At 49.9% G+C, this 14,730-nt stretch overlaps 1 protein-coding gene across 3 annotated transcripts in view; it reads left to right on the top strand.

The window, feature by feature from the left end:
* MAST3 (microtubule associated serine/threonine kinase 3) overlaps nucleotides 1-14,730 on the top strand; it is an 80,565-nt gene that overhangs the window by 12,715 nt on the left and 53,120 nt on the right. Inside the window, exon 1 of one of the 3 annotated variants that reach the window (XM_054979809.1) lies at nucleotides 1,180-1,236. The exons of the other annotated variants lie outside the window; for them this stretch is intronic. Coding sequence (XP_054835784.1) covers nucleotides 1,187-1,236 — 50 coding nt within the window. The 5' untranslated portion in view covers nucleotides 1,180-1,186. Of the gene's footprint in view, nucleotides 1-1,179; nucleotides 1,237-14,730 lie in introns of those variants that run through there. 3 annotated transcript variants of the gene reach the window in all.

Here is a 14,730-nt window from a genome sequence, read left to right on the forward strand (position 1 = left end):
GGCATTCTTGTGTTTGTAGATTCCTCCCCACCCTTGCTGCTTGTTTTATTGATGTTTTACTGGGATTTAATTCCAGGTGTTAGTCTGTAGCAGCAAAGCAAGATTATTACATTTAGTTAGCCTTTAAGGTTCCCAGCCCAAGTGTTCAGGGGTGTGAGATGAGTATTCTAGAGCTTTGGGCAGGTGGTCGTTCCAAATGGGATGCCTTCTCTGTGTGACTTTGTTTTGCGTAGAGGAGATTGCTGTGGAGCAGAACTGAAAGGCTCTGAAGGTGGAGGCGGGCTGTGCTTGCTTGTGTTTTATTTCTCATCTTGGATGCTGAGGTGGCCTGGGGGTAGAAGGCACAGAGTTCTTATGGCCCTTTAATGGTTTGGACACATCAGGCATGGGGGCTTCTGGATGCTGGTGGTGCTGGGCATGCGAGATGAAATGGGCCCTCCGCAATGTGCGGTGTTTGGAGAGCCCAGAGGCATCCCCTCCCAAGCCATTTTTCCCTGCTGAAACGGTGCGCGTGGGGAGCAGAGTTTTTTGTTCACTTGCTGCTTCACATGCACAGAATATTCCACTGGAGTAACAGAAATGGGGAAATAACTCCCCCAGCAACGTTTGCGCGTGGGAAAACGACCCGGGGGGAGCAAAAACCCTTTCCTCTGTTCTCCTCCCCCTCCCCCTCATGGGGGCATTCTGAGCCTGTTTAGGCCCTCCCTTTATTTTCTAAAGGCAGCTGCTGTGTGGCTGCGGGGGAGCTGGGTTGGGTCTGGGGCGCTGGACCCAACTCATTAAAAACCTGAATGTGCAGCTTGGCTCTTCTTTCTGCTGGCCTGTAAGCCGCCTTTCCCTCCAGCCCTGAGACTGTGAGAGCGCCGAGGAGGAGCAGAGGTACTTTTCGGGCTGGTCAGCAAGAATGCCCTGAAATTGCTTGCTTGCAATAGGATTGCTGCTTTGCGGCCAGGGCGCAAGTTCTGACGGATCAGGCCAGGCGTCTGGGGTCCAGCTGCAATCAGCGCCGGTTCTGGGCAGCAGGCTGCCTCCGAGCTGCCTTTCTGGATCGTCACCAGCGACCCCTTCCTGTGGCAGCGCGTTCCACAAGCGGTGGGCGGCACCGACTCCGCGGCCTCTGCTGTGGGCGCGTTCCGGCTTCAGGCAGGACTCCCGAGTGCCGCCTCGCCTCGCCGCCGAGGCTGCCATGCCGGCGCGCCGGGCCAAGCTGAAGCTCCCTTCGCTGCCCTTGGCCACGTGAGTGCGGGTCCGCCGGGCGGCAGGCGGGAGGGGGCGGGCTTCCCTCTCGGGCGGGCTTGCCTTGGCGGCGGGGGTGGGCGGCGTGCCTCTGGGCTCGCGCAGAGCGCTTTCCCCGCCGCCGGCCAGCCTCCCCTCCCGGCGCTGCGCGGGGCTCCCAAGGCGCTGCTGCCTCCGCGGTTTGTTCTGTCGCGCTGGGACGAGAGAAAGGGCGCGCAGTCTGCGCCCGCTCTTAGGGCAGGGGGGAGGGGCTGTGTGTGGAGCGTTCACCCCTCCCCGCTGCGGCGCTTGAGGAGACTCCGTGGAAGGGGCTGAGCAGCCGCGGGGCGCCGGCAAGGAGCGTTGGCACGGCTCCAAAGGCTGCCGCCGCGATTTCACTAGCCGAGGATGCGGCGGATGCGCCTTGGAGAGCGGGGCGGCCGCGGGGGGATGTCCCCGGCTGCGATCTGAACGCTGCCTCTTCACTGCGCCCTAGCCTGGCTCTGGAGGCCGGAGGCCAGGCTGCCTTGTCCCAGAGAGGCCTGCTTCCTCCCTCGCCCCCTCCCTCCGGTCATCCCAGCCTCGCTGCCTGCTCCCTCCCCAATGCCGGTGGACATGGAGAAGCCTCTGGAGCAGCTGGCCCAGTTTGGGTTCGGATGGGGAGCGAACTACCCCCCTCCCTGCCGGGGAGCTTCACACCTTGCTGGGGCCCTTGCATTCCCTCTTTGCAGCTGGTCACCCAGTAGTCCGAGTCTGACCCTCCTGAGTCCCTGCAGCCCCAGTAGCCCTTTGGCCCTTCATCCCTGGGACATAAGAGAGTCTTCACGGGTTGGGGACAGACGAGGACGGCAAAATGAACCTCCATGTTCAGAAGCAGTGTATCTTTGAAAGCCTGCTGCTGTGGCAGAAAGAGGGTTTGGCAGCCGTGCTCCTGCTTTCTCTTGGCATACAGTTGGTGGCTGCTGTAAACTGATGTTGCAACAGATGTCTCACTTTGGGCTGATCCAGCAGGGCTGTTTCTCCCGGTATGACCACCTGTGTGATCCTGCAAGCAAGGATGCCAAGGGGAGGTGGGTGGGAGGGCTTTTTCAGCGGGCATTGCCTCTGGAATGCCCCCTCCTGTGAGGCTTGCCTAGCGCTGGCTTTCAGTTGCCAGGCCAGAACATGGTTTTTACCCAGGCTTTGAACCAAAGAGTTCCATTGTTTGTAGTTGTTTTTATGGTCTGCTTCTAGCCTGCGGGCGCCTTGATGAAGGTCACTGCCTTGCTGGGTTTGGGTCTGGCTTTGCTGCTGGCAAAAGGCCGGTTTCCACATGACATTGTGGTGCTCTCCTGCACCTTCTAGCTCCCCCCCCCCCCCGGCTTTCCTGCATTCTTCCTTCACCTGTTTTACTATTTTTAAAGGAAAGATTACACCAAGCTGGGGTGGCTGCCCTCTAGGTGGGGAAGTCTGGAACTTTCTAGTCATACCCACTTTGGCTCCATTTCCCCTGCTTTAGTCCTCTGTGGCAGCCATTCTCCACACTGGTGGGGTGGGGGTGGGGACTTCGTGTTTTTTAAAAAACAGGAATTGCTAGATTGTATTGTCGAAGGCTTTCACGGCCGGAGAACGATGGTTGTTGGGGGTTTTCCGGGCTGTATTGCCGTGGTCTTGGCATTGTAGTTCCTGACGTTTCGCCAGCAGCTGTGGCTGGCATCTTCAGAGGTGTAGCACCAAAAGACAGAGATCTCTCAGTGTCCACTGAGAGATCTCTGTCTTTTGGTGCTACACCTCTGAAGATGCCAGCCACAGCTGCTGGCGAAACGTCAGGAACTACAATGCCAAGACCACGGCAATACAGCCCGGAAAACCCCCAACAACCATCAATTGCTAGATTGTTATAATAAAAATCTGTCTTCTAAGTCCAGCTTCCTATTTTTTAAAAAAAAGTTTCTAGCCCTTTCTGTTGCAGAAAGCTGAGAGGAAAGGCATACTTCTGTAACAATGAGGGCTAGAGGCTTCCTTTTTTAAAATGAAAGCTGTTCAGAGGACCTAACAAGATTGTTATGATGTGATATGCTATATATCTCTCTAATCTGTAAGTCTCAGTGAGCAAGGTGGACTATAATTTTTTTAAAATATCAACTGCTGATTTTTTAAAAGCCTGTACAGGTAGAGTGGGGTGGCCACTGTGGGGGACTGGGGCAAGGAAGGGGTGGAGAACTCATCCCACTACCCTGCTGTGCTTAATCGGCAGCCCTGAAAACCAGAGCGTCATCACTGTGTGGCAGTCACCAAATGTAGTTTTATGTGCTCTTCCAAAAATTGTCATTTTATGTTGTGCAATGCTGTTTCTATATCTCAAGTGGGTTCTTGGCTTTTAAAATTATTGCTGATTTTAATTTCGATAGTGTTTATGTTTTGTTGTTTGTATAATGTTATTGTTTCTTTGTTTTTTTTACCTTGTGAACTGCCTCAAGCAGTTCTCAGGAGAGGTTTCCTTAATAAATAAATGGAGGGAGGGCTATGAAGCAGGATGCGTCACTCACCTCTATCTCTTCGATGTCAGAGAAATGGCTTTGTAGAAAGGGAGAGCTTCCTATAAGACAAAAGACAAAAATAGCAGGAGGATCTGTAGTCTGCTGTTTTCCAATCTGGCCCACTAGTTTTACACCAGAGATCAGAAGAGGAGAGCCCTCAAAAGCCCTGTGGTGCTTGTCCCAAAGTGGAAGAAGCCTGGACTGTCTAGTTTCCAGCAGCAATTTCATGCACAGTCACTGACAGATTTAAAAGAATTCAGGAACATGATGGGAGCCCTGGAGATCTTTCCCAGGTCCTGGAAAATGGAAAACTAGCGACATCCTGGCTAGCTTCAGAGCGCTGTCCTCCACTGGGCTGTTGGTTTTCCCCTGGTGGATGGTGATTTGCACCAGCAGGGCTGCAGCCATATTCTGAAGGGAAGGAGAAAGGCCGGGTGATGGGAATAGAGCTTGGTAAAGTAATGGTGCCATGGGAGCCCAGGGCAAGGTAGAATGGGGTACACAGTGAAGCAAACAAACCCAAGTTTCAGGTCCTTATGACTTGGAAGAGATGCTTGAAAGCAAGTAGGCAAAGCACGCTGCATGAGGCCCCCCCAGCTCTTTGGTTTGCCAGGAAGCTGGCCATTATGAGACGGGCTGGAAGATGACTAGAGTGATGCTGATGAAAAACTCTGGACAAATCAGACAGAACACAACATAGAGCCCATTTGCAGGCTGTGAGGTGGTGGCAATGAAGAAGTCTCTTCCTTCTCTGCCACCACAGCATCAGCAGCATCTTGTCCAGCTTGTTTGTGACTTTGCCCATCATGAGAATTTGGCCGTAGCTGTGATGCACGGTTCTTTGCTGAAAAATCTCTTTTGTCCATTTCGACTTGAAGGCCCAGTCCAGAAGAGAATTGGTGCCTGAGGTGTCGGAAGCGCCAGCTTGTTCTTTTGCTGTGGATAGTTTCTGATTGATTCTGCCCGTGGATGCTGACAGCGTCCTTGGGTGTGTTAGGGCCCCCCCGCTTGTACTCTGGGGACTCATGCCCTTCATGCCTTTTAAAATTGTTCTAGGAAAATATTAGTGAAAACTGTCAGCTCCTCCCAGATTGAGGGGGCTCCCTCTAAACCTTTGAAGGAGGCAGTTATTAAACCTCTCCTTAAAAACCGTAAGTGGCTAGGGTTGCATGGCCAATTATTGGCTAGTCTCCTGTTTACCTTTTCTGAGAAAGGCAATAGAACATGTGGCAGTGGAGCAGCTCCAGGGATCCCATTTATTTATGTATTTGTGTAGCTAGTTTGGTGTAGCGGTTAAGAGTGCTGGGACTCTAATCTGGAGAACCGGGTTTGATTCCCCACTCCTCCGCTTGAAGCCAGCTGGGTGACCTTGGGTCAGTCACAGCTTCTCGGAGCTCTCTCAGCCCCACCCACCTCACAGGGCATTTGTCATGAGGATAATAATGACACGCTTTGTAAACCGCTCTGTGTGGATGTTAAGTTATCCTGAAGGGTGGTATATAAATTGAATGTTGTTGTTGTTGTTGTTATAGTTTGCCTTTCTCACTGAGGCTCAAGACGGATTACGCATTGTGCATCAGTACAGTCAGGACTATTCTACATGGCACACTTTAAGCCGGCAATGTTGCTCATTCTTGCTGATTGGTGCTGGAACGGCTTGGGTTCTGCTCTGCACGAGGCACTTTGTGTCTGCTCCCAACTTGAGATGTATCTGTTTGGAACTGCATTTTGTGGGGGTTGGAGCTGGAGCTGATGACAGATTTTTTTAAAAAAATTGCATGCATCGTAACATTGCAGTGTTGAAACACATCCCTCCCCGCCCCCCACCATTATTTGCTGATTGGGCTGTCCCACGCTCGCTGGAGAAGCAATTGGTGGAGGAGTTCCTCGGAAAACATGGACTTTTCGTGCTTGTTTTTTTGAAAGCCAAGCCAGGAAAGGGTTAAAAAGCTGCTGCTTCGTTCCCTCCTGGTGGCTTCCTGCCACTTTTGTTTCACAAAGGGCTGTGCAAAAGGTTTGTTTAAGACTGAAACAAGCCAGAGGGAGGGAGGAAAAGCAGCCATTTAAACTTTTCTTAGCTTTTAAAGCCAGGAGGAATGAGCAGCAATGTTAAGACACGTTCCTGGCTTTGAAGAGAGAGGGAGAGAGAGAGGTTACCTGGAGGAAGCGAACGGAGTAGCAGCCTTATGACTCTTACCTCGCTTTACTGATAAAAATGGCAGAAAAGGAGTTCAGAGAGCTGAGGAGGGTGGGAGTGGTTACGGTAGTCAGACCAATCAGCTCCTAGGGGAAAGGAAAGGGGGGGCACAGAGTTTTTGATTCCACACGGACATGACACACACCAGCAGTGACTGGGCAGTGTCTTCAAAAGGGCGGGAGCTTTCCTAACTTCTGCAGGCAAGCCATTCCATAAGGTGGGGGGGGGGGCCGCTACAGAGAATAGCCGTCTACAGGCAGATGTTGATTTTACCCCTGTGCGAGGTGGCACCTGCAGAAGGCCTTGTTCAGATGAGCAAAGCTGCTGTGGGGGAATATAGGGAGAGGGATGGTCCCATAGATATGATGGACCAAGGCCATGGCTTTGTAGGTGACAGCCAATACCATGAACTGGACTCAGTAACTGATAAGTAGCCAGTGGAGTGACAGTAGAATGGGAGTAATATTCGGGGTCCTCTTGGCTCCTTATAATAGCTGAGCTGGAGCGTTCTGCACCAACTGGAGTCTCTGAGTTAACTTAGAAGGGAGGCGTATGTAGAGTGCATAATAGTAGTCAAGTCTAATGGTTACCATGGTATGGTTCCAGGTGGCCAGATTGGCCGTGTTGAGGTAGGAAGCCATCTTCCAGGCTAGACCGAGTTTGTGGAAAGCATTTTTTGACATTGCCTTAATTTGAATGTCTAGCAGTAACACTCCCCTAGGCTCTTAACCGAGTCAGCCGGGGTCAACTGAACCCCATCAAAAGTGAGGAGAACGCCGTCCTTCAAGATCTCTGCCTTCCCTGCCAGCCTCACTTCTGTCTTGTCTGGGTTCATTTTCAATTTGTTTGCTTTTAGCCATTTGACCACAGTTGTTAGGCAGCAACTCCAGATTTCTACTGCATCCTGCGGTGATTTGGAGGGTGACATATAGAGCTGGGTGTCATCTGCATATCGATAGCATCCCGTTCCCTGGCTCTGAATGAGTTCTCCTAAAGGCTTTATATAGAGGTTGAAGAACACGAGAGAGAAGGTTGTGCCATGTGGGAACCTCTTACACTGATTTCCACTCTGCAGATAGCTGGTCCCCAACAGCAACTCTTTGAGTCCATTCCATGAGAAACAATTTAAACCAGTCTGAGAAACATCCCTTGATACCCACTTCTGCCTCCAGGAAGACACATCTTCCCTTGACCCGTTTCAGTTGGTTTCAGGCCTGGATGTGGGACCAAGATGGCCTTAGTTGCACTGGTGAACGATCTTCTCTTAAAGTTGGACAGGGAACAAACTTCCCTGTTGACATGGTTAGATCTTTCAGCAGCCTTGGACACAGTTGACCAGTCCATTCTAATCCATTGGCTTGGATATGGAGTTGGTGTTAAGGGCATAGCTGATAATTTCACTCTTTTCTGTCTGACAGACATGGAGAGTCTCCTCCAGAGGTGAGGGGCTGACTCGATGGGATTTGCCAAGTGCCTTTTTTCAGTGGCACCTGGTGCACCAACTCTTTCACTACCTAGACACTGCCAGTCTGGCTGCCCAGATCCATGCATGTGTAGCTTTACGGTGGGATTGTTACAGCATGCTCTACGTGGGGCTGCCCTTGCAGACAGCCCGGAGGTTACAGATGGTCCAGAGTGCGGCAGCCCGACTATTGTCAGGGGCTAGCCATTGGGAGCACGTGTTGCTCATTTCGAAACAGCTACATTGGCTGCCATTTTGTTTCCAAGTTCAGATCAGGGTGGTGGTCATGACCTCTAAAGCCCTTTGCTAGCTGGGCCCCACGTCTGTGAGGACCGTGTGTCCCTGTATGTCAGCTGTGGTCCCTCATGTAGCCATATGCTGGCTGCCCCATCACTTAAGGTGGCCCATCTGGCATCAACCAGAGCCCAGCCTTCTCCACTGAGGCGCCTACTCAGTGGGACGGGCTGCATCTTGGAGATGATCAGCAGGTGCTACAAAGCTTACTTATTTGCTAGAGCTTTTGGAGGGGTGTGAAGAGGCAGGGGAGAGGGAGAGATTTTATCTTGGTTTTGATTTGGAAATCTTAAAATCATTTTGTAAGCCACCTTGAACTATGTAGAAAGGTGGAGTATAAATGCTTACAGAAATAAATAATGTTGGGAACTCAGAAGCCAGGACTCAGAATACAAATCCCTAGGGTCTAGAGGAAGGGCTTGAGTGACATCCATCCACCAAGCATTGGATCCCCCCCTTTTTTCCAATCCATTATGCAGTTGAAACAAAGTGCAGATTACATCATGCAAAGTTTGTATGGAATTTTGGTGTGAGGACGTCAGAATGTGAATTGCTTTGGCCAAAAGATTAAACAAGCCCGGATAGAGGAAAGCCTGGACTCACCATGACCCTCCCTGGGCCCAGAAAGCGGAAGGCCTCTGAATTTCTCCTAATTTTTTAGGCTGGAAGCTTCTTGTGGTTGTGGAGGTACCATGCATGAGGGGATTCAGAAGGCATCATGGTGAGAACTGTCCTAGCAGCCTTTAGAAGCTGATGCCCTGCTGGCCTCTGGCCCTCCAGGGTTTCTTTGGACAGCCCCTGGTCGCTGTTTCTCCTGATGGTGCCAGGACAGGCTGCATTGGATGTCCTTCCAGCAGCGTATTTCCCAGCTGGCTGCTCCCTTGTGAACAGCCCTCGTTAATTAGCATCATGGAAAAAGTGAGTGGTGTTCACTAGTCTGCTAGCTGGGCTGACAGCGGCATTTGCTTTCCTGTAACAAGCAGAGGCCTCTCTGTAGGAAGTTGCAGGCACCTGACCTTTGTGGTTTGCTTCTCATGGACCAGTTCAGAATGGCTGTGAATGTGGAGGCAGAGCCCTTCCCGGACTGCAGAGCTGAGCAGCCAGGCTTGTCCCTGTGGCCATGGATTCCCTGCAGGTAATTCCCGTCTGTAATTCCCACCAACACGGGTACCCACTTAAAACTATTCTTATCTGGAGTAGCCTTCGGTCATCGCACTGGGTTCCAGACCTTTTTCTGTATGGAGGGGTTTGGGGCCCTGAATTCCTATGCCCTGCATGCAGGGCAAACCCCAGAATTAGGGGCTGTGCAAGTTGTGGGTTGGAGAAGGAATTGCAAGCATCTGCATGCAGTCTGTCTCTGCACCCCTTAGAGTGTGCACCCTTCCTGAGTGTCTCAGCAGCCGCCTCCCTCTTAACTTTTACAACAGTACTGCAAGGTAGGCTATGTGCTATTATCCTAATGATTCTGTTGGGGGAGAGAGGGCTGGGGCTGAGAGGCTTGGCTCCAGCTATAGCCAGGAACCTCCCTCTGGTAGCTTTTGGTTTGAACCCCGATCAGCATTACGATTTATGTAAGAAAAAAATTGAGATCAAGTGATAGACTGCAAAGGACGGCTTCATACCTGCAGTGAAGAGAGAGAGAGAGGTTGAAATCAAGGGACACCAAATGTTTGTCTTGCTTAATTTTTTTCCAGAAAAACTAATTGGTAAATTGAAATGTGTGCAATATTTTCTTAACCACCTTAAAATATAAAAGCAGTAAAATAACATTAAATGCATCATTTATAACATAGCATTTTTAAAAAAATTACTTCATTTATGCCCTACTTTTCTCCCAGTGGGGACCCAAAGTGGCTCACACCATTCTCTCCTCTATTTTTTTCTCCCAACAATCCTGTGAGGTAGATTAGGCTGAAAGTCTGTGATTGGCCCAGGGTCACCCAGCGAGTTTCCATGGCAGAGTAGTGAATTGAACCTGGGTCTCTAAGATCCTAGTAGATCACTCTAGCAACTAAACCGCACTGGCTCACTGAAATTGTGCTATTTGGCATATTTATTAAATTTAAAACTGTAAACACTTCAGATTTCTATAAGCAAAGCTGCTAATGCGCTCTGTCATTACACAGAGAGAGAAATAATAAACGTAGAAATCACTTTTTATAGGAAACACCCGACCGGGGGCCTTGCTTCAGGGATGGCTTCCGGGGACGAGGGGGGCTGAGAGGGGCCCAGGCGCCGTTTCCCTGGCAATGAGGCAAGCAGCAGAACTTTTATTCTGTACACACTAGAACGATAAATGAGGCAAAATTAAGCATGTTTTGAAATCCAAAAAGAAGAACTCAGAGGATGGTGACAGATTGATAAGCTATTCAGGTTGTTTGTGTGTGTGTGTGTGTTTATTTTTGGGGTTCTTTTCCCTCTGAAGTGTGACCTGCTTATTCTGATTCCTGCTGCCCCCCCCCCACATGCTGTGGATGGGGGATGAATGTCGCAGGAGCTGGGGAGGGCACTGCCACTGAGGGCATCTTGTAGCATGGTGCAGAAGGCGTCAGCGTACAAGAGGAAGAGCCACCTCTTCCTGTTCTTGCGACTGTCAAAACAAGTTCATAACACTCATCAGCAGAAGTTTTGTGTTCTTAAGCTGCAGTTTGTGCAATGAACTTGATCTTCACCTTATTCATCCTGCGCCTTGAAATCAGAGCCCACCTCCCAGCTTCATCCTGGAGGGTTTTGCAGCAGAATCGAGCTCTCTGCATTGACATCGCGGGTCCTTGCTGTGCTTTGCAAAGCTGTCTGGGCCAGCAGCCAGAGACACCAGTCAGCCCCACAACACCCGTTTTCTGTTGAAGTGCGCTGGGCTGCCTGTTGGTCAGAAATGCAGGAAATCTATGGCTGCCTCTGTTTGCTGCAGGGCCTGGGAGATGCAGCCTGGAAATCTGCCTGCTTAGCTCCCTAGCCGTCTTATTCTTGCCCTGCTTAAGGTGAGGTATACACTTTATCCCTCCTTGCTCTTTATTCTCAGCATGGCTCAAGAGGCTGAGTGGTCCAAAGTTGCCAGTGAGGATCTGAGTTCATTTCTCCCCTTTTATACACGGCCCCCTCCTCCCCAGTGCTGCTCTGCTTTATTTTCTCCTCTTCCCCCTCACCTTGTTACTTCTCCTTCCAGCAACATCAGCTTCAAAGGAAGTATCAGTATGTATCAGACATTTCTGGGTTAGCATTAGAGAACATTTCTGGAAATTTGGATGCCACAGAAAGATGTTATCCCCCCACCCCCCCCCCGCCCAGCCTTTATATCTCTGGATGACATAAAAAGTGTTTTCTGATAGCACTTTTAACTTGCTGCAGTCTCAGATGAGACAAACACCCCCTCCCCACATACCTACCATCACTTGTCAAATAGGTGGGGCTTTCAGAGGCAGACCTATAGCAGGGAGCATTGGGGAAATTTATTTTTGTAAATCCTCTTTCTGAGTGGCTGTGCACACAGACATCTCAGTGCCTCCTAGCAGTGAGCACAGAGGCATTTTTAAAGGAGGCTGCTGCCGCACTTGTAGAGCATGGCCTGTAGTCCCTTCCATACACACTGTCCCCCATCCCATGTGGTCAAAGCATCTAGGTCACTTTCAGAGCAAACCCACTATCATTGGCTGCATTTGGTGCCTACAGGGCTGACTCCATTTACACCCACAGTGGTTGATGCTTGCATTTTAATTACAAAATGGTTGTCTGAAAGGCCTTGGAAGAGAGATGTGGAAGTAGGAGTGAACAACTCACAAAAGTCTGTGCTTTTTTGCAGCCACTGAACATGAGCAAGGAGAAGTTGAAACACATTCAGCTTAGTGGCAGACGAATAATAATTAAGTGCCAGTGAGTCTCAACCGACTTATGGCGGTGGGGTTTTCAAGGCAAGGTTGCTTGCCATTACTTGCCTCTGCGTAGCAAACCTGGTCTTCCTTGGTGGTCTCCCATCCAAGTATTAACCATGCCTAACCCTGTTTTGCTACCAAGCTCTGACAGCATTTGTGTACTATTCCTCACCCCCCACCCCGCAAAGGGATCCAAAGCAGAAAGACATCAAAAATGCAGTTTACTGAATAAGTAATACAAATAAATAGAGCCTGATTGGTGAAGCTGCTTACCAAAGGCCAATTTGCCCACCTGGATCCATGCCACAGTAGCAACAATACTAGATTACCGTAATATATTCCACATAGCTTCAAAATCAACACGGTATTGGCTCTCAGGTATGAAGCTTTTCATGGCTTTGGTCCCTCATATCTGCAGGACTGCCTCTCCCCTTACACTCTGCTAGGACAGAGAAGGGCCTTCCACAGGTGCCAGTGTCCAAACCTCCCACTCTCCCAGCTTCCCACAGTCTTTGCAATACTGAATTATTCAGGCAGGTTTTTTTGCACAGACAATAGGACTGTGCTGTAGGGAAGTGATTCAGAGAGATGCTCTGGAGTGCGATAGGGAGTGTATGGATTGTAGGCTATACTACTGCGTACTGTCCATTGCTGTAAGTAGGTTCTTACAGGACAGTTCCTTGTCACGTAATGTGTTATATCAGCTTGATTATGTTTTGCATTCAGCTCCAATCAGATTTCTGCTTTTCAAATTTCTGTAATCCTTACCCTGTTGTGTTATTTAATGAATGTTTATTGAATATCCTTGCCATTGATCGTATTGACTTACACTGTGTTATCTGCCTTGAGTTTCAGTGAGAAAGGTGGACTGTAAATAACATAAATAAATTAATTGACCAGATCACCGACTGCCTGTGCTGTTGCTTTCTCCATTGTGGCCCTCACCTTATGGAACGGCCTGCCTGGTGAGGTCAGGAAGGCTCCTACTCTTTTGGCTTTCCACAAACTATGCAGAACTGAATTATTCAAGAGGACTTTTCTACCCGGGTAATGTTCCTGGTCCCACCCAGGTTTTAAGTACCTGGAGAGGCAAGCAAACAGACTTCAGTCAGATGGTACTGCGCTCCTCCTCCTTTGCTTGCTGCCTGCAAGGTTTTCCTCACCCCCCCCCCTATACCCTATGCTGGATGGGGTGCCTGGTTTGTAGGGCTAGCCAGGAGTTCCTGTTTGTGCCGCTGTCATTTTGATTCCCATTGCTATTTGATTAGAATGGTTTGTATCTGCTTTTCAGTGGTATTCACTGTGTGGGTATTTGTTTTAAGATGAAAAGCGGGCTGGAGAGCCATAGATGCCGTCTTCCTCAGTGAGGGAAGGCATCCAAGCGGCTTAGGTCACACCTCCTCTTGCTCCAGGCAGGGCTATGCAGATTTGGGTATGCATTCCTGGGACAGAGCCCGAGGTCCCTCCAGTCTGAATAGCCCTGCCGCTCCAGGAGGACACTAGAGCCTGGCTCTAACTACTTAAAGACAAAACATGGGAAGAAGCTCTCCAGTTGCCCAAGTCAGGCAGCGATGGAAAGAATTCCCCCCTCTCACACACACACAAAAGATCCAGGACCCTGGGTCTATGGGGAAGAGAGAGCGTATGAAGGACAAACCTTCCCTGTCTGAGGCCTCAGGCAAAGGGAGCCGTTGACTAGACGAGACGGGCGAGGAGGATCAGCAGTTTGGAGGCTGCTGGGCCGAGCCGAAATTCTTTCACACCAGGCATTACATGGATGATAAGTCAATAACCCCTCCAATGCCCCAAGCCCCCCTTGGCCCTTTTCTGGCTGGACAAGACCACAGATTTGGGGCTTTTCTAGTAAACTTTCTCCCCTTCTGGCAATCTCAAGTGGCTATTTCAGGGACACCAGCTACGACGGGGACGGCAAATATGGCAGGTACCATTTTTTCCCTACCCTCTATGGACTTCCCCCTATGGAGTGGATGACGCAAGTCTGGAAATCAGCCTGGATTAACCCCCCCACAGGTTGTGGGCTCCTTATCACCCTGAAGCAGAAGGGAGAATTGGGTTTAACAAGGAGAGAGCAGGAGGTGGGAGATCAACACCAGGCGAACGTACAGAGACTGCAGAAAATCTCTGAACACACAGCCCCTCTCTGTCCACTGCTCTGGAGTCTTCAGCTTCTTTTATTTCCTCTCCCGAAAGAGAGCAGCCCAGATGTAAATGTTTCAAAGCACCTTTATTGACAAAAGAAAATACTAAGAGGACCAGATCAGCGAGAATTACATCTCCATCTCCTCACCAAGCAAAGGTTTGCGCAGACACTCAGACAGGGAACTCTCACTCTCTCAGCCTCCGATACAGAGGACACCGTATCCTTTAACCCCTCAGCTATCGTAACATCTGACAGGGAGGAGGGAGGGTGGTCAGAGGAAGAGTCCGATACGAAGGATACTTCAGCCAGACTGTTCCAACCAGATCATTTCCAGAGGTTGCTTAAAAAGGTGGTAACCACTTTAAATTACCCCACCCAGGGGGAAATGCCAGTAACCACCACCCCACTGACCCTGGATGCCAGGGGGTTTAAGAAGCCTACCCAAATGATGGCTGGCTGGCCTTTCCCTGAGAACTATGATGAGGTCATACGCTCAGAATGGTCCATACCAAGCTATGGGTCTACTCTGCAATCAATTGCAAAGAGGTTTACACCTTACTTGATGGAATCATGGAGGATCTTAAAGTTCTCCTGGTCAACGCTCCTGTAGTGGCTCTACACTTGAGTGCAGTGCTGTCAAAAGATGGGGATAATGTACTGAAGGACCCAGTGGACAGAAAAAATGAATCTGTCCTCAAGAAATCACACGAGGCAGCTTTTTTGGTGATAAGAGCTTCAGCGGTCCTATCCAGTTTCACTCGTGCAGTAGTAATTTGGACAGATGACCTAGTACAACAACTTGAACTTTAACTCTAAAAAGGTCTCTGCTAAAGATCAAAAGAGTTGCCCAGTTTGCTTCAGATGCCTCTCAGGACAGCGTCCAGTTTTACGCCAGGGCTCAAGCAGCAAATGTAGTTACAAGGAGGTACCCCTGGCTGAAACAATAGAAGGTAGACATGCTTTCCAAGTCTAACCTCTCCACTGAAAAATACTCAAGTTGACTGCTCTTCAGA

Source organism: Eublepharis macularius, chromosome 5 (assembly GCF_028583425.1).
Source record: "Eublepharis macularius isolate TG4126 chromosome 5, MPM_Emac_v1.0, whole genome shotgun sequence".
In the NCBI taxonomy this organism is placed as follows: Eukaryota; Metazoa; Chordata; class Lepidosauria; order Squamata; family Eublepharidae; genus Eublepharis; species Eublepharis macularius.